Source organism: Opisthocomus hoazin, chromosome W (genome assembly GCF_030867145.1).
Source record: "Opisthocomus hoazin isolate bOpiHoa1 chromosome W, bOpiHoa1.hap1, whole genome shotgun sequence".
In the NCBI taxonomy this organism is placed as follows: Eukaryota; Metazoa; Chordata; class Aves; order Opisthocomiformes; family Opisthocomidae; genus Opisthocomus; species Opisthocomus hoazin.
The window spans coordinates 44904279-44924924 of NC_134453.1; the positions used below are offsets into that span (position 1 = coordinate 44904279).

Consider the following 20646-nt stretch of genomic DNA (forward strand, 5'->3'; position numbering starts at 1 on the left):
TAGGAGCTAACAAAGAAGCTTCTGTGAAACACCCCAAGGGAAACAAGGGGTGTTCCTCTATGAAGATGACACGGCCAACAGCCCAGATGAAATACCTCTACACAAATGCACACAGCATGGGAAACAAACAGGAGGAGTTGGAAGCTACTGTGCTGCTAGAAAGCTATGACCTAGTTGCCCTTACTGAAACTTGGTGGGATGAACCCCATGACTGGAGTGTGGCTGTCAATGGCTACAGGCAGGGAAAGAGCGGTGGAGGCGTTGCCCTCTACATCAAGAAATCAATAGAGTGTGAAGAGCTGTCCTTGAAGAATAGTCATGAGCAGGTTGAAAGCTTACGGGCAAGAACCAGAGACAGAGGCAACAAAGGGAACCTGGTCGTGAGTGTCTACTACAGGCAGCCTGATCAAGGGGAGCAAGTTGACGAAGCCTTCTTCCTCCAGCTCTAGGAGGCTTCGCGCTCGCAGGCTCTCGTCCTGCCTGGGGACTTCAACCACCCCGACATCTGCTGGAAAAGTAGCATGGCAATCTGCAGGATATCCAGGAGATTCCTAGAGTGCATTGAGGATAACTTTTTAAGCCAGGTAATTGACACCCCTACCTGAAGGGATGCAATACTGGACCTGATGGTCACCAATGCAAGGGAGCTCATCAGTGGCGTCAAGACTGGAGGCAGCCTGGGCTGCAGTGATCATGCATTAGTGGAGTGCACACTCCTGAGGGATATGGGAAAGGTGAGGAGTATAGTGAGGACCCTAAATTTTAGGAAAGCCAACTTCCAGCTCTTCAAGGAGTTAGTCACAAGGACCCCCTGGGAAATGGTCCTCAGGGACAGGGGAGCAGAACAGAGCTGGAAGATCCTTAAGGACGCTGTCCAGAGAGCGCAGGAGCTCTCAGTCCCCAGGTGTAAGAAGTCAGGCAAGGAAGGCAAGCGACCAGCATGGCTGAGTCCAGACCTGCTGGTCAAACTAAAGGGCAAGAGGGAACTGCACAGGCAGTGGAAGCAGTGACGGGAATCTTGGGAAGAGTATAGGGATGCTGCCTGGTTGTGTAGGGATGGGGTCAGGAGGGTGCAGCTGGAGCTGAACTAGGCAAGGAATGCTAAGAATAACAAGAAGGGCTTCTAGAGGTAGGTCAGCCAGAAAAGGAAGGTTAAAGAAAGTGCACCCCCCCACCGATGAGCAAAAATGGCAACCTCGTATCAACAGACGAGGAGAAGGCTGAGGTACACAACAACTTTTTTGCCTCATTCTTCACTGGCAACCTCTCTCCTCGCCCCTCCTCAGTTGATGGACTGCAAGATGGGGACGATGGGGACCAGGAGGGGCAAAGCCACTCCCACTGTAAGGGAAGACCAGGTTCGGGAGTGCCTGAGGAACCTGAACGCACATAAGTCTATGGGACCTGACGAGATGCATCCCAGAGTCCTCAGGGAACTGGCTGATGTCATTGCCAAGCCACTCTCCATGATATTTGAAAGGTCATGGCAGTCAGGTGAAGTCCGTGGTGACTGGAAGAAGGGAAACATTGTGCTTTCTGGGCTGTGAGCGCACATTGTCGGCTCATGTCAAGCTTTTCATCCACCAGTACCCCCAAGTCCTTGTCGGCATGGTTGCTCTCAATCCCCTCATCCCCCAGCCTGTATTGATACTGAGGGGTGCCCTGACCCAGGTACAGGACCTTGCACTTGGCCTTGTTGAACCTCATGAGGTTCACACAGGCCCATTTCTCGAGCTTGTCCAGGTCCCTCTGGATGGCATCCCGTCCTTCTGGTGTGTCAACTGCACCACTGAGCTCGGTGTCATCTGCAAACTTGCTGAGGGTGCACTTGATCTCACTGTCTATGTCATTGATGAAAATGTTAAACAGCACCAATCCCAGCACCGGTCCTTTATCCCAGATAAGGTCTATACATTTATATACATTTATATACATTTATCTCTAGTAATTCATTCCCATAAAAACAACTTCAAACTGAAACATGAAAGCACAATGTGGTCAAGATTAATTCCTTTCTGACAAATAATAACTGGAAAGGAAGAGGAGCTCTTTCAGGTAACAAAAGCAAACAGGTATAAACTGGCATAGAACTAGAACATCAGAACACTTATTGCAATTCAAAGACCAAATTTCAGGAATAGTTTTCCAAGAAGCAGTAGGACAAAATGCCAAATAAACTAATTTTAAAACAGACATTTTTGCCCTCTGATTTGCATGTGATGCAGTCCCATTCAAATGTATCAGAGATCGATCTATCTTCTTTCAGCTGTACTGATTCACATCCTTCAAATTTAATATTTGAATCAGTGTAAGGTCACAATTTGGCTTATACTATAAGAGATGTCACCATATTTAACAAAAGATGTTTTCTTTAATAAAGAGAATACCAGTTTTCAGGTCTGTTGCTAAGAAAGGTGATGCTTTACATCAGCACAGTTACTTCAGAAAAAAACCTAGTAGATTATTCTGGCTTCTGGTATTGTATACCTATCATCTCTACTCTTCAGCTATTTGCCTTTTCAGGAACCAATGGAAACAGAAATTGCTTTTTTATTTAAGAAAATTATTTTATACCAAATGGCTATTCTAGGGTTTTTGTTTGTTTTTTTTACTACTTTACTATTCTATTTTGTATTCTACTATTTTTCTATCATGATTGATAGCAGAAGCTCATAATTATTTCATGAAACAACAGAACTGACAACATAGAAGAAAAGAAGAAAAAGAAATACGAATGACAAAAACCTGCTTCATACTGTAAATCTATCAGGTTTTGAATTTCTTATTAATCCTATACTTATCAAGCAGCAATAGAAAATGTACTAATATTCCATAGTCAGAGCTCTTGTCTTCACTATTGCCTATAAGTCAACATAGCAAAATTTCCTTACTTCTGACCAGTCCAAAGCGACCCACTGCGGGGGACAGGACTGATTGTTACATGGCTCTTTTTCAATAGGTTGGTGTGTTAAACAGTTGGTATTGTCCAGTGTCTCTTCCTCAGAAGGTCCAGTCTTTCTGATACAGAGAACTGTTCGTGAACGCATTCCTCCATCACAGGTCTTACTGCATTCTGACCAATCTCCTATAAACCATCTGGATATAAAAAGTTAGGAGGCTCAGTTAATGCATTGCAGAAACAGAGTAGATAATTGCACAAACCCAGAATCCAAATACCTTAATTTACTAAACCTAAATCATTGTTAACATGTATTCACAGTCAAATAAAGTAGAAACTTATAGGTCTTTTCTCTGAGCATTTTAATTTACGCCTCACTGCAATCATATCTTCCAACAATAACAACAATACTTTGTATTTTTCTAGAGCAGCAATTTCTAGCCTAGGCTACAGTACTTAGAAAGAATCACAGAATGTTAGGGGTTGGAAGGGACCTCTGAGGGTCATCTAGTCCAATCACCCTGCCAAAGCAGGGTCGCCTACAGTAGGCTGCACAGGAACTTGTCCAGACAGGTCTTGAATATCTCCAGAGAAGGAGACTCCACAATCTCCCTGGGCAGCCTGTGCCAGGGCTCCGTCACCCTCAGAGGGAAGAAGTTCTTCCTCATGTTCAGACGGAACTTCCTGTGCTTTGGTTTGTGCCCATTGCCCCTTGTCCTGTCCCTGGGCACCACTGAAAAGTCTGGCCCCATCCACCTGACACCCACCCTTCAGATATTTATAAGCATTTATAAGGTCCCCTCGCAGCCTTCTCTTCTTCAGGCTGAACAAGCCCAGCTCCCTCAGCCTTTCCTTGTAGGAGACATGTTCCAGTTCCCTGATCATCTTTGTAGCCCTTCACTGGACTCTCTCCAGTAGCTCCTCATCTTTCTTGAAGTGGGGAGCCCAGAACTGGACACAGTACTCCAGATGGGACCTCACTAGGGCAGTGTAGAGGGGAAGGAGAACCTCCCTCGACCTGCTGGCCACACTCCTGTTAATGCACCCCAGGATCCCATTGGCCTTCTTGGCAACCAGGGCACACTGCTGGCTCATGGTTAACCTGTCGTCCACCAGGACACCCAGGACCCTCTCCACAGAGCTGCTCTCCAGCAGGTCCACCCCAAACCTGTACTGGTGCATGGGGTTGTTCCTCCCCAGGTGCAGGACCCTGCACTTGCCCTTGTTGAATTTCATCAGGTTCCTCTCTGCCCAACTTTCCAGCCTGTCCAGGTCTCGCTGAATGGCAGCACAGCCTTTTGGTGTATCCACCACTCCCCCCAGTTTTGTGTCATCAGCAAACTGATGACAAAAAAAACCTGAGTGTACACTCTAACTCTTCATCCAGGTTGTTAATGAAGAAGTTGAACAAGGCTGGGACCAGTATGACCCCTGGGGGACACCACTAGTTACCGGCCTCCAACTAGACTCAGCACCGCTGATGACAACCCTCTGAGTTCTGCCATTCAGCCAGTTCTCAATCCACCTCACCAACCACTCATTCAGCCCATACTTCCTGAGCTTCCTTAGGAGGATGTTATGGGAGACAGTGTCAAAAGCCTTGCTGAAGTCAAGGTAGACAACATCCACGGCTCTCCCCTCATCTACCCAGCCAGTCATGCTATTGTAGAAAGCTATCAGATTGGTCAAGTATGACTTCCCCTTGGTGAATCCATGCTGATTACTCCTGATAACTTTCTTTTCCTCCACTTGCTTGATGATGACCTCCAGGATGAGCTGCTCCATCATCTTTCCCGGGATGGAGGTGAGGCTGACCGGCCTGTAGTTCCCTGGGTCCTCCTTCTTGCCCTTTTTGAAGATTGGTGTGACATTGGCCTTTCTCCAGTCCTCGGGCACCTCTCCTGTCCTCCAGGACCTCTCAAAGATGATGGAGAGTAGCTTAGCAACGACGTCCGCCAGCTCCCTCAGCACTCGTGGGTGCATTCCATCGGGGCCCATGGATTTGTGGGAGTTCAGATTGCTTAAGCGATCTCTCACACAATCCTCCTCGACCAAGGGAAGGTCATCCTCTCTGCAGGCTTCCTCTCTTACCTCCAGGGCCTGGGATTCCTGAGGGCCTGCCTTGGCACTGAAGACTGAAGCCAAGAAGGCATTCAGTAGCTCTGCCTTCTCTGCATCCTCCATCACCAGGACACCCGCCTCATTCAGCAGCGGCCCCACGTTGTCCCTAGCCTTCCTTTTGCTGCTGATGTAGTTGAAGAAGCCCTTCTTGTTGTTTTTGACATCCCTTGCCAGCTTCAGTTCCAGGTGGGCCTTGGCCTTCCTTGTGGCATCCCTGCATGCTCTGACCACATTCCTGTATTCTTCCCAAGTGGCCTGTCCCTCCTTCCACATTCCATGGACCTTTCTCTTCCACCTGATCTCCGCTAGAATCTCCTTGTTCATCCATGCGGGTCTCCTGCCTCCTTGGCTAGATTTCTTTCTCAGGGGGATGCACCACTCCTGAGCATGGAGGAAGTGATGTTTAAAGAGCGACCAGCACTCTTGGACCCCCCTGTCTTCGGAAGCCCTGACCCAAGAAGCATTGAACCTGACAAAACTGCAGATATTTAAGTAGATTTGTACTGGGCTTGTATGAAATTATTCCTCTGAAAGTGGTTTGCAACTGGAAATGTTTGGAAATCACTGCTGTAGATCAAAGCACAAGTTAAAAGCCAAGATGCTTGCCTATCTAGTATCATTTCAATAAAATAATTTGATCTCAAAATTGGGCTTTCTGGGATTTAATTCTCATCTGATTATGAAACATTTCTAATTTTTTTTATAGAAGGCTCTACTGAAATGCAAAATATTCTCATTTATTAAAGCGAACACTAGTAAAACATAATTCATCACATAAAAAAATGACCTCAACAAATAGTAAAAAAATGTGAAGCACTGTATGATAGCTGCTCGAGGGACCTTCTGAGTGTTTGTGTGTACATAGTAAAAGTTGAGAGCTGTGCAATATTTAGATTACTTTGTGATGCTGCAGAGATTAAAGCAGCTGTTAATCTGGCTGTAAAATTATATTATTTTTTTTCTACTGATGAATGGTTAATAGAGTTCAATTCACTAGAAATATCTCTTCACATTGCTGCGCACATTGGGTCTTCAATATTTCATATGTTGATTAGATACACTCACCTGATTCATCCTTGCAAAGCATGAAGGTGAAATCTAATATGCTATCACATGCTGCCAACATGCCAAAAATGTCAAGCATGTCAGTCACTGTGGATGTTCCTGGAGGTATGCTTGGAGCTGCCTCATAAGATTTGTCAGTTTCTGAAGCCTCTGTCAAAAAGATGTGCTGCCATCCTGTCTTGTATTACAGAATATGTAATATATTCTAATACAAACCTAGATCAACGCAGAGATGCAAACAAATACGCCGTATTCTGTCATTATTTTCCCAGTGGAAGAGAATTAATTTGGGATTATTCACCACCAAACTTGTCCTTTTACCACAGTAGGGAGAATTAGAAGCTCTTCACAGCTTTGAGGAGGCTGAAGTGTTAATTTTTAGTTGGTACTAAGATTTGCTCAAGTTCATTGTCAGATACCTTTTATGTTTATACTGTATCTCACATGACAGTACAGTTCATAGGATCCAGAGAGTTATCCATATCTTTTCTTGAAATCTGGAACTTCAGGAGGTACTTATTGTAATAACAAACAAAATATTGTGAACAAACACAGTCTTTGCTGCTGTTCAGGAGCCTCAAATACAATGTAACTGGCATTCAGTTAGAAGGAGTAACATTTTCACAACAAGTAAAGTGGAATTGTGTTAAGAAAAGGAAACATTTGGCCACTCTGTTTAAAGAGCAAGCCTTCCTGGGTCATAAATCTTCCAGCCAAAAGGGTCAAACTTCTTTGGGGAGCTATCTCAAAAGATGGTATTTGAACAGCCTTCTTCTAGACTACTTATAGGATCATGAATCAAGAACCCTTCCTTAGGAGTTTGGCACTTTGTATTCACCCTGTGGTGAGCATCAGAATGGAGGCAGATGTGGGATAAACTGCTCTGACATACTCAAGCAGATGCTGATTAATACGTACTACCCACTTTCTGAATCCTGATGACTTGAGTTTCACCATGTTCATCAATGTCCCTGCTGTACTGGATGGAGAATCCAGAAGTGTACCACTCTGTGGGTTTTTTTGTTTCGTTTTATTTGGTTTTCTTTTTTAAATAATGTCAGTGCCAAAAATAAAAATTAACTATGTTAGAATAACTATGTTAACACTACTTTTTAAAGTGCTAATTTGTTAATAGTTAAGCCACACAAAGGAAGGGATAGGGATGTATTTGGTAAAAAGGAACTGACCAAACATTACCACTTCCCAAGTTCTGCCAGGTACATGGTGTGAGAGTTTAGTTAGTGCACTTATAGCCATGCTAAACAGTGTTATACAAACAGAAATCAAGTCTATATCCTTGCAAGATAAGCATATATCTACACATAGACCATAGGGACAATAATTTAGACCCGTTTGTCAGACAGCACATCCACCTTCAAACACACTCAAGGTGAGAGCAGTGTAATGGCTTCACTTCTGTTTCCTTTATGTTAAATGAGTATGGTACATGGCACAGGGGGAATAAGTGTGTAAGACATTGCTCTGCCATCCTGCAACCTGTTACCACGCCCAGGGAAGCAGTTGATACTCTAGGAAGAAACTGGCTTCATGAAGACCTGTTGGATTTTAATGCATTATAGTATTGTCTCATTCCTCCTGGTGTCCTTTGTGCTATAGTTTTACAGTTTCTAAGAGACATTTAAAAGAGACCACAGTATTTCTTTACTGTATGATATCTACACTTAATGAGTATTAATGATTTTCATGCCCAATTAGAATTAACTACAGATTATCATGAGACTTAAACTAACCAGAGCTCGTGAATCAATAAGTTGTTGTATTATTTGTCTCAAAACATAAGAAGGAGCTGTTGTGCGTATGCTGAAATTTTCTTGTACAAAATATCACAGCTATTTCTAAACAGTTTATGTAGTAAGATTAAGCTATGTTATAGGTCTTTATCAAATTTAATTGTTTTAACAAATGAGCTGCTGTGTTTTTAATTATTTTTTCAATATGTAGCATACAGCTACTTTAAAAATAGAAATAAATAGACTTAACCAAGTACGCACCTAATCCTAAAGGCACACAGCATTACTGTACAACACTGAGCATCCTGGAGAGAAAGGTTATTTGACAAAACTTTTATCAGTAAATGGTTTGGTCTACTAAGCAATTTCTATGCTTACCATTTCTCATCTAAACACTTTAACCCAAATTTTAATATCCTATAATTAAAAATATGGCAAACATTTAGTATGCAATGTAAATAACTACGGGAAAGTTAAGTCTCCCCTCACCTCAAGATTCTTCTGCCATTATTGCCTTAAGAATGGCCTCCAGTTCTTTTCTGAGCATTATTCACCATACCTGATGCTTCAATCATAAGAAACTGCTTTGCTAGTATCTTTTTACTTACAATGTCTGAGTTGTTTTGTGTAGTTTAAACACCACTGTTCCTCAGTCAAATCAGGCCTCCTCTAGGTCAAAGTATGTATTTTCCACAACTGATTTCAGAGGAACAAGAAACCATAACCAAAAAACAAAACCAAATATCCTGTCTGACAAGACAGGACCCTGATGCTAGATCAGAATTTTATACCACCTTTGGTCAAACAGATTTATTATATATTAGAAAGACTTTTCTATCTATGCAAAACAGATGTCCATCTTAGTGATTAATGACTTACTCAGGTGGGCAAGGCTCAGTGTTGCAGGCTCTTTGGTTTTCTGGAGGCTTACTGTCAGGATCACAGTAACTGTTTTGTACGATGGAGTTGTCATCCAGCCTTTTACACACCACCTCCTGTTTCTGCACACCTTGGGATGAAATGAAACACTATTAATTAATCATTCTTGCTCTTCTACTTGTTGAATTAAAGTGTATTTCACCTATTGATTATTAATCCTACTATCCCCACTTTAATTGGCTGAATGCTCCAGGTATGTGAATTCCAATTGACTGAATGCCCTTTGACCACACAAAATCTTTCATTTTCCATCAATTTTAGGCCACCTCACTGAGAAAGGATTTTAAATTGCTGTTGTTTTCTAAAACAAAGGGAATATATTTATATATTTACTCCCAGATTGTTTTTATTTCTATATTGCACAAAATCCTTTTTCTGTCTACCCTCCTCTCCTAGTAAAAGACACTTCAATTACCAAACAAAACATCACCAAATAAAATGCAATCACACTTCAATGAAGAATTATTGTTTATATGCTCTGATTTAAAATAAAACAGCAATACTGGGATACAGTGTTGCATTTTTATATGTCATCCTTATAAACATTTTCTTCATTAAAATAGTAGAAGTATTATTCATTCTGAAAGATGCAGTTTGTCTCTATGAACTCTCATTTTTTCTAGCACTCCCAGCTCCTCTTTCACTGTTAACCATCAACAGGGCAGTTCAGAACTGATTATTATTCCAAGAACATAATGACATATCGCTGCCAAGGCAACATTATAAGGTAACGTATTAAGCAGTTTTTCCAATTTTTTTAAGAAACAGGATCTAAAGAAAGGCATTAAAGAACCGTTGATATGACAACTGTGAAGCTCAGAGTATTATTGCAAACAGTGGTACACACGGCCTCTGTTTTTAGAACAAGCTGCATGATGTTTGCTAGCATAAAAATACTGTGGAGCTGCAACTCATATGCAGTTCTTATTGAACATGAGCAGTCATAATACTGAAATAACAGAATTATTTGTATGATAAAATCTGAAAAAAAAGCCCTAAACCTTTCTTAAAAAAAGAAACAATTATTTAACTTTTTCCACATTGTGAAATGTATACAAATAAATAGGATTTGAAACATCCTGGCTTCAGATATCTGCTAACTTTATTTACAGCCCTCTCTTTATTTTAAGACAAGCATTTTATAGAAGGTAGACATGCAATAATAAAATTAATTGTATAAATATGTTTTTCAGACATGGAACACCCACTAAAACCATGGGATTTTCTTTCACCAAACATTTACAGTCCTTTTGCTGATTTTGAGCTAGCTAAACAACTTACCTTGCAATTGTTTCATTTGTTATTCATTATGGACAAGAATGAAATCTCCTACTTTGGTTCCTAAAATGAGATCTATATGGAATATAAGTATTTAATTCCAATAGTGAGTCAAGCCTAGCTTTGAGATGCCTTAAGTTGGCCCACAAAGCATCCTGCTTGGCTACAAACAGAAGTCTCCCAGTCTAAGCAAAGAGACGTGTGAAATGTCTCTGTGATGTTATGTGCAAAGAAGCTGGGGAAAATGGTAACCTCCTCTTTCATGAGTCTTGAGGATAGCATGCAGTCCCTCATGAGGCTGCAGATATAAAAACAGAAAATATGATCCCTTCTCAACCCTGAGGGGATTCCTACTTCCCATGAGCATACACTAATTTCTGCGATTTAGTGATTATTTTAGCTAAGGTGGCAAGACCGTGGTTTCTAGTCTGTAGATTATTTTCAGTTTTTATTCAGTTAGAGTCTTATGTAAAACCTCTAAACCATCTTGAGCAGGGGTGAAAATCCATAACTGCCTGTGCTAGCTGTCTTATTTGCTGGTAACAGCTTAAGCCCCTTTCTTGTCTTCCTGCCACTGGCACCATGAATCTTGCATCCCTGGTTGCACTGTAGCCCAGAATGCTTATTAAAACATCTTCACTTTCCCTACCCCTCTTAGAATATTCAACTATGCTATGACACACAGTTAGAGCACTCTTCCAGAGATGCACTCCCAGTTGAAATCTCTTCAGTCCGATACAGGGAATAGCTATTTAATAACTGCCACGGCATCCTGCAAAATATAGATTCATAGAATCATAGAATACTTTGGGTCGGAAGGGACCTTTAGAGGTCATCTAGTACAACCTCTCTGCAGTGAGCAGGGACATCTTCAACTAGACCAGGTTGCTCAGAGCCCCGTCCAAACTGGCCTTGAATGTATCTAGGGTTGGGGCCTCCACTACCTCTCTGGGCAATCTGTGCCAGTGTTTCACCACCCTCATGGTAAAATATTTCTTCCTTATATTGAATCTGAATCGACCCATTAAAACCATTACTCCTTGTCCTATCACAACAGGCCCTGCTAAAAAGATTGTCCCCCTCTTTCTTATAAGCCCCCTTTAAGTACTGAAAAGCTGCAATAAGGTCTCCCCGCAGCCTTCTCCAGGCTGAACAATCCCAACTCTCTCAGCCTGTCCTCATAGGAGAGGTGCTCCAGCCCTCAGTTCATTTTTGTGTCCCTCCTCTGGACCCACTCCAACAGCTCCACGTCTTTCCTGTGCTGGGGGCTCCAGAGCTGGACACAGGACTCCAGGTGGGGCCTCACGAGAGCAGAGTAGAGCTCCCTCGACCTGCTGGCCACACTTCTCTTGATGCAGCCCAGGATGCGGTTGGCATTCTGGGCCACGAGCACCCATTGGTGGCTCATGTCCAGCTTTTCATCCACCAGTACCCCCAAGTCCTTCTAGGCAGGGCTGCTCTCAATCCCCTCATCCCCCAGCCTGTATTGATAGTGGGGGTTGCCTCGACCCAGGTGCAGGACCTTGCACTTGGCCTTGTTGAACCTCATGAGGTTCACATAGGCCCACTTCTCCAGTTTGACCTGCATGGCATCCCTTCTCTCAGGCATGTCGACTGCACCACTCAGCTTGGTGTCATCTGCAAACTTGCTGAGGGTGCACTCGATCTCACTGTCTATGTCTTTGGTGATGATATTTAACAGTACTGATGCCAATATGGACCCCTGAGGGACACCACTTGTCACTAGTGTCCATTTGGACATCGAGCCATTGACTATTACCCTCTGGATGCGACCTTCCAGCCAATTTCTCATCCACCAAACAGTCCACCCATCAAATCCATATCTCTCCCAATTTAGAGGGAAGGATGTTGTGGGGGACCGTGTCAAAGGCATTACAAGAGTTCAAATAGACGACATCCGTATCTCTTCCCTTTTCCACTGATGCAGTCACTCCATCATAGAAAGCCACTAGGTTGGTCAGGCAGGTCTTGCCCTTAGTGAAGCCATGCTGGCTGTCTCAAATCACCTCCCTGTTCTCCATGTGCCTTAGCGTAGCTTCTAGGAGGATCTGTTCCATGATCTTCCCGGACACAGAGGTGAGGCTGACAGGTCGGTAGTTCCCAGGGTCCTCCTTCCTACCCTTTTTTTCAAAAATGAGCATAATGTTTCCCTTCTTCCAGTCACCACGGACTTCACCTGACTGCCATGACCTTACAACTATCATGGAGACTGGCTTGGCAATGACATCAGCCAACTCCCTGAGGACTCTGGGATGCATCCCATCAGGTCCCATAGACTTATGTATGTTCAGGTTCCTCAGGTAGTCCCGAACCTGGTCTTCCCTTACAGTGGGAGGGGCTTTGCTCTTCCTGTCCCCGTCTTGAGGTCCATCCACTCAAGAGGTGTGGGAAGAGAGGTTGCCAGTGAAGAATGAGGCAAAAAAGTTGTTGTGTACCTCAGCCTTCTCCTTGTCTGTTGTTACCAGATTGCCAGTCTTCCTCATCGGGGAGGGTGTGTATTATCCTTACGTAAAAATACAGCCTTGTTAATTCAAATACTTTCAGGAAAACTCAGCAGTCTGAATCCTAAACACATAAAAATGTTCAGTGTGTGATCTCAAGACAAATGTGCATGCTCCTGAGAAACAGGGTAGGAGTTAGATTCATCACTCAACATATTTCTTCTTACAGGCTGCCTCTTTATCAGGTGAGAACTTTGTATCAACCCTCAGAATCATCTGCCTCCTCACCTTACCTTAAAATCATTAACTATGTTGAGACCAAAGATGCCTAATGCTGAAGTCTTAACTCTACTGCAATACCTAAATCCAGAGTCCCAGCTTTGCTGCTGGGATATCTCCTTTTTGATTACAGCTACACATAACCTTCCCAAAGCAGACACTTTAAATTGGGATGTAAATAATTTCATATGTCTGACATCTCAGGTTATCCATAAACATCATAATCATTTTAAAACAAGCTTTATTTATAAAAAATATATTGATTGATATGATATGTATTACAGGTGAGCCAGGTAAACCAATCAGCTTCTTCCATTTGCTCTCCTTTCTATATGTATCTGGATGCCACAACATTAGACAACAGTAGGTACCACTAAACAGCACAGAAGACTGCCAGAATGTTTTCCAAGTGTATCCTACATACACAAATCTATATGAACAAGCTAATAAGAAAATACCATTTCTGAAAGTATTGAATCTCCTCTTTTTTTTTGCTAATTTTCAATTTATGTGCTTTACATGTTGGAAAAAAGTAATTTTGCACAACCCTTCCGTGTATCTGTTCACACTTGTGTTTATTTCAGCCACAATACAAACTGTGCACAGTACTCCAGAGGGATTTTACTAGTGCCTTATCCAGTGTCATTAATACTTTTAAAGAAATACATCCTAAAATCAAATCTGCCTTTATCATGACTATGACATATCCCAGTCTTCCCCATGTCTCCTAGCGCTGCATTGTCAGCAAATTTCATCAGAGCTTTCTACTTTTTATGCTACCATCAGAACAAGAAAAAATAAAGTCTAATGAGTCATGTGAAAGGTCTTTAAGAAGCCCACAAGGCTCACTGCCTGTGGTGGTACAGCCCCCCCTCCGTGATCTCAGAATCAGCCAACATTGTGTTCTTGCCTTGGTTACAAGAGCAGTGATTATCATCTCGAATCTATAATTAAGCCACTGTTGTGGTTAAAGTAAATTCTATTAACTCACTTTGTAAATGTTTAAATTAATCCATGATTAAGTGCTACTAAAAATCTTGTGATCCTCCTTAAAACTGCGAATGAACTCTGTATAAATCATTCTAACCTGATTCTAACTCGATTTTCCCATGTATGTTCCACCCATGTAGTAAGTAGTAGAGTGAGCCTTGCCATTGAAGTTTGTTAAGTTGCACTTTTATAAATTCATATTAAAACCACTTTTTTCTAATACCTCTGATGATGATTCTTTAAGCAGTTCAAACCACTCATTCGCAACATTGCCTTTTGGCTCAGTAATTTACATTTTAAGCATACCTCTTCTCTACTAATCTTTTCTAATTCTTTATTAAATGTAGGTGACAACAAAAGTCTTAGGAAAGTCTAGATTAATTAATCTACTACATTTTCTTGGTGTAGAAAATGAGTTATATATTAAAATACATCTGGCTAGTAAAGCATAACCTGTCATGTTACACTTTACCTAACTTGTCATTTATTTCTAGATCTTTAGCTGTCTTCAAAATTTCAAATCAGTTAGCACTTCTATGTTGTTGTTATATATATTTTTCTATATACACGCACGCTGTGTGAGATTATTTTCTTCAGCTCTTTACTCCTTTAGTACTATTTTAGTAGAGAAAAGGCATACCAATTGCAGCATGAAAGAGAGAGAAAAATGTTTACTAGATTAGGCTCTCCTTTATAATCTCTTCCTTTCGTTCTTGACAAATAAGTGGAAGATATAAATATTTGAGAAGCTCTGACAAGATGATTCACTTTAAATTCTATTGTCTATGTAAGCACTGCCAACAGATGAGAATAATTTAATTCAGATCTGACAACCTGAGTAGGAGTATTTATTTTGTAATTTTCTACTCAAACTTCACCATGATGAGAAAGAATATTTAAAAGGACTAGCCAAACAGCAATGCTAGTAACATGGTGCTGCTAGTTGACATAGAATTTATGTTCAGCTCTGACTGATGAATAATCATTTATCCTTACTATCACAAGCTGCCTTAATTCTCTTGGTGGCTGATAAAATAATGTTTCCTTCAAAATTCCCTCAAATATAACTACTTAAAAAAATAATAATTTATACACACTTTATAATTATTTTAATGATGCACATTATCTCAAATATATTTATGGGACAGCATAGATATTAATACTTTATAAATTCAAACATATCAAACCTGCTGTGGCAACAAGGACTTGCACAAAAGTGTCAGAATTAATAGATCCTTGGGATAAGGCCTTTTTTCAACTAGTGTGGACTGTATTTTTAATTCCACAACCCATAAATCATATTTATGTATCAATTTCTCTATCCTTTTCAACACCTAAATGTAGATTGCCTTTGATCCCCTTTAAAAGATCAACAATTTTAAACATTAAAGAGACCTGAGTGAACTACTGACCATGAACTGGGTATCAATTATTATCTGCACTGACATTTGAAGCACAGCTCCTCTTAGCACCACGATTGCCGGTCCTGGGCTGGATGTTCAAAGGGAGGGTCCCCTCTATGCATCATGCCACTGATGCTACATGGAGTAAGTGGGTTGCACTAATCACACAGCGGGCCCGAATAGGAAACCCCAGTCACCCAGGAATTCTGGAAGTGATCATGGACTGGCCAGAAGGCAAAGTCTTTGGAATGTCACCATAGGAGGAGGTGACAGGTGCTGAAGAGACCTCACTGTATAATAAACTACCAGCAAATGAGAAACAATATGCCCTGTTCACAGATGGGTCCAGTTGTATTGCGGGAAAGCATCAAAGGTGGAAGGCTGTTGAATGGACACGATGACTTGCTGAAGCTGCTGAAGGAGAAGGTGAGTCGAGCCAGTTTGCAGAGATGAAAGCCATCCAGCTAGCTTTAGACATTGCTGATTGAGAAAGGTTGTCAGTGCTCTATCTCTATACTGACTCACAGATGGTGGCCAATGCCCTGTGGAGGTGGCTACAAAAATGGAAGAAGAACAACTGGCAACGCAGAGGCAAACCCATCTGGGCTGCCCCATTGTGGCAAGATGTTGCTGCTTGGTTAGAGCAGTTGGTTGCAGAAATCAGTCATGTGGATGCCCATGTGCCTAAGAGTCGGGCCAATGAAGAACATCAAAACAACCAGCAGGTGGATCACGCTGCCAAGATTGAAGTGGCTCAGGTGGATCTGGACTGGCAACATAAGGGTGAACTGTTTATAGCTCAGTGGGCCCATGACACCTCAGGCCACCAAGGAAGAGACGCGACATACCGATGGGCTTGTGACCGAGGGGTGGACTTGACCATGGACACCATCGCACAGGTTATCCATGAATGTGAAACATGCGCTGCAATCAAGCAAGCCAAGCAGGTAAAGCCTCAGTGGTATGGAGGACGATGGCTAAAATAGAAATACGGGGAGGCTTGGCAGATTGACTATATCACACACCCGCCAAGGCAAGCGCTATGTGCTCACAATGGTGGAGGCCACCACCGGATGGCTGGAAACCTACCCTGTGCCCCATGCCACTGCCCAGAATACCATACTAGTGGTGTCCCCCAGGGGTCAGTACTGGGCCCAGCCTTGTTTAACTTCTTCATCAACGACCTGGATGAAGAGTTAGAATGTATCCATGCACGTAGCATGGGCAATAAACAGGAGGAGCTGGAAGCCGTTATACAGCAGGACGGCTATTACTTGGTCGCCATCACAGAAACGTGGTGGGACAGCTCGCATCACTGGCATGCTGTCATGGATGGCTACAGACTCTTTAGGAAAGACAGACCAACAAGGAGAGGTGGGGGAGTTGCTCTGTATGTGAGGGAGCAACTGGAATGCATTGAGCTTGGCCTGGGGGCAAATGAAGAAGGAGTTGAGAGCTTGTGGGTTAGAATTAAGGGACAGGCTCACATGAGTGACGTTACGGTGGGTGTGTACTACAGGCCACCTGACCAGGAGAAGGAGGTTGATGAGGCCTTCTACAGGCAGCTGCAAGCAGCCTCACAGTCACAGGCCCTGGTTCTCATGGGGGACTTCAACCACCCTTACCACACACCTAGGCAGGCGCAATCCAGGAGGTTCCTGCAGAGCATCGATGATAACTTTCTGATGCAAGTGGTGGAGGAACCAACAAGGAGAGGCGCGCTGCTGGACCTTGTTTTAACAAACAAGGAGGGACTGGTGGAGGATGTGAAGGTCAGAGGTAGACTCAGCTGCAGTGACCATGAAATGGTCGAGTTCAGGATCCTGCGTGGAGGAAGCAGGGCAATAAGCAGGATCAAAACCTTGGACCTCAGGAGAGTTGACTTTGGCCTCTTCAAGGAGCTACTGGGAGGAATCCCGTGGACCAGGGCTCTCGAAGGCAGGGGGATCCAAGAGTGCTGGTTGCTCTTTAAACATCACTTCCTCCATGCTCGGGAGCGGTGCATCCCCTTGAGAAAGAAATCGAGCAAAGGAGGCAGGAGACCTGCATGGATGAACAAGGAGCTTCTAGCGGAGATCAGGTGGAAGAGAAAGGTCCATGGAATGTGGAAAGAGGGACAGGCCACTTGGGAAGAATAGAGGAATGTGGTCAGAGCATGCAGGGATGCCACGAGGAAGGCCAAGGCCCACCTGGAACTGAAGCTGGCAAGGGATGTCAAAAACAACAAGAAGGGCTTCTTCAACTACATCAGCAGCAAAAGGAAGGCTAGGGACAACGTGGGGCCGCTGCTGAATGAGGCGGGTGTCCTGGTGACAGAGGATGCGGAGAAGGCAGAGCTACTGAATGCCTTCTTTGCTTCAGTCTTCAGTGCTAAGACTGGCCCTCAGGAATCCCAAGCCCCGGAGGTAAGAGAAGAAGCCTACAGAGAAGACGACTTTCCCTTGGTCGAGGAGGACTGTGTGAGGGATCGCTTAAGCGATCTGGACGTCCACAAATCCATGGGCCCCGATGGAATGCACCCACGAGTGCTAAGGGAGCTGGCAGATGTCATTGCTGAGCCACTCTCCATCATCTTTGAGAGGTCCTGGAGGACAGGAGAGGTGCCCGAGGACTGGAGAAAGGCCAATGTCACACCAATCTTCAAAAAGGGCAAGAAGGAGGACCCAGGGAACTACAGGCCGGTCAGCCTCACCTCCATCCCGGGAAAGGTGATGGAGCAGCTTATCCTGGAGGTCATAATTAAGCAAGTGGAAGAAAAGAAGGTTATCAGGAGTAATCAGCATGGATTCACCAAGGGGAAATCATGCCTGACCAATCTGATAGCTTTCTACGATGGCATGACTGGCTGGGTAGATGAAGGGAGAGCCGTGGATGTTGTCTACCTAGACTGCAGCAAGGCTTTCGACACAGTCTCCCATAATATCCTCCTAGGGAATCTCTCAGGAAGTATGGGCTGGATGAGTGGTCGGTGGGGTGGATTAAGAACTGGCTGAATGGCAAAACTCAGAGGGTTGTCATCAGCGGTGCTGAGTCTAGTTGGAGGCCGGTAACTAGTGGTGTCCCTCAGGGGTCAGTACTGGGCCCAGCCTTGTTCAACTTCTTCATCAACGACCTGGATGAAGAGTTAGAATGTACCCTCAGCAAGTTTGCTGATGACACAAAACTGGGAGGTTTGGTGGATACACCGGAAGGCTGCGCTGCCATTCAGCGTGACCTGGACAGGCTGGAAAGTTGGGCAGAGAGGAACCTGATGAGGTTCAACAAGGGAAAATGCAGGGTCCTGCACCTGGGGAGGAACAACCCCATGCACCAGTACAGGCTTGGGGCAGACCTGCTGGAGAGCAGCTCTGCAGAAAGGGACCTGGGTGTCCTAGTGGACGACAGGTTAACCATGAGCCAGCAGTGTGCCCTGGCTGCCAAGAAGGCCAATGGGATCCTGGGGTGCATTACGAGGAATGTGGCCAGCAGGTCGAGGGAGGTTCTCCTTCCCCTCTACACTGCCCTAGTGAGGCCCCATCTGGAGTACTGTGTCCAGTTCTGGGCTCCCCAGTTCAAGAAAGATGAAGAGCTACTGGAGAGAGTCCAGCGGAGGGCTACAAGGATGGTGAGGGGACTGGAGTATCTCTCCTACGAGGAAAGGCTGAGGGAGCTGGGCTTGTTCAGCCTGAAGAAGAGAAGGCTGCGAGGGGACCTTATAAATGCTTACAAATACCTGAAGGGTGGGTGTCAGGAGGATGGGGCCAAGCTCTTTTCAGTGGTGCCCAGTGACAGGACAAGGGGCAATGGGCACAAACTGAAGCACAGGAAGTTCCGTCTGAACATAAGGAAGAATTTCTTCCCTCTGAGGGTGACGGAGCCCTGGCACAGGCTGCCCAGGGAGGTTGTGGAGTCTCCTTCTCTGGAGATATTCAAGACCCGCCTGGACAAGGTCCTCTACAACCTAATGTAGGTGACCCTGCTTCGGCAGGGGGGTTGGACTAGATGACCCACAGAGGTCCCTTCCAACCCCTACCATCCTGTGATTCTGTGATTTCTGTGAATTAAGCTGATTGGGCTGACCCAAACAGCCAATCAATGGGCATATTCTATACCTTATGATGTCATGCTCAGTATTTAAGTGGGGAGCTGGCTGAAGGAGAGGCTTTTTGCTAGTCAGGAGCAGGCTGAGCATTGGGCGGTAAGAACACTGCATGTTGTATATGCTTTTTATCAGTATTGTTGATTGTTGTTTTCTTCTCCCTTTGCCATTCTGTTAAACTGCTCTCATCCCAACCCAGGAGTTTTTGCCTTTTTTCCTTCTGATTCTCCTCCCCATTCCACTGGGGAGGGGGAAGGAGTGAGGGAGTAACTGCGTGGTTCTTTGTTGCCAATTGAGGCAAAACCACAACAGTTCTGTTTTTACTAAATTTCCTACTGGCATCAGACACATTTCCTTCCAGGGTTTGGCTAAAAATTGGCAACCCCAGTAAATTCATTTCTGAGGATCTATGTAATAAGAAAGTATTCTGAAGTACTATGAACACAAATTATCATTGTGCTCAGTTTTCAAAAAAATTTAAACCAGCCATGTTATTTATTGAATGTTGCTCAGCTAGCATATCATGTCTAAGACAGCATTCACCACTATTCACTCACACAGTGAAGAATCTTTCATCCATGCCAGGAAGATATGTTAATCCAGTTTTGCATTATATTCTGCAGCATCTTGCCACACAGTATGTGATTTGTGATACAAGAAACATAGGTATGGATTAATGAAACTTTACATCATTGCTGTCTAATTACAGTGTTATTTAAAATAACATCTCAGAAACAAAATTCAGATTCTAACTTTAAGTCAAGAAAAAAAAATGGAAAAGTCTGGAAGTGCAGTTTTTACCCAGAGAACAGCTACAACTTGGTTAAGCCCTGTAGGCTGTGAAAAAATCTTTCTAAATTGTCAGCTCTTCTCTGAGTGTATGGTCTCTCTTAAAGTAATCTAAAAAGCACAGCTAAACAAGTTCATTAAAACTCTTGGGGGAATAATTACAAGCAGTTTGACAGAAACACTCTGCTTTCAAATCTACAGATCTATAGTTTTTAATAAAAGACATAAAATGTCCTCATGACTGGTCAATGCAATTCTAATAGAAAACAAAACTCCAGTGGTTTAGTGACCATATTCTCCGGAGAACTGAGATGTTTTGCAGATTTCAATTCACAAATAGTCTGCATGGCTTTCAGTAGCCAAATTTTAAATTACATGGAGCACATTTTATTCTTAAATTAAAATTGCAGGCATGTAAATGCTTTATCTGTTTTTAAAAGCAATCTCCAAAAAGTGTGGTTCGTGACTGCAACAGTTTATAAAGATGCCTGTACCAATACATAGTGAATCTTGCATCACTAAAACTAGTGCATGCTGGTTAATCCGGACATACTTTCTGAGCTCACTCATCAGATCACAAGATGTTCATCAC

The 20646-nt window shown here is 43.4% G+C and overlaps 1 protein-coding gene across 3 annotated transcripts in view; it reads right to left on the minus strand.

Moving 5' to 3' along the window:
* Positions 1 to 20646, minus strand: part of LOC142365654 (A disintegrin and metalloproteinase with thrombospondin motifs 6-like) — a 213027-nt gene that overhangs the window by 22356 nt on the left and 170025 nt on the right. For all 3 annotated transcript variants that reach the window (XM_075446664.1, XM_075446665.1, XM_075446666.1), the window contains exons 20-21: positions 8716 to 8845; positions 2892 to 3096 (exon numbers count right to left, since the gene is read on the minus strand). In XM_075446664.1, coding sequence (XP_075302779.1) covers positions 2892 to 3096; positions 8716 to 8845 — 335 coding nt within the window. The remainder of the gene's footprint in view (positions 1 to 2891; positions 3097 to 8715; positions 8846 to 20646) is intronic.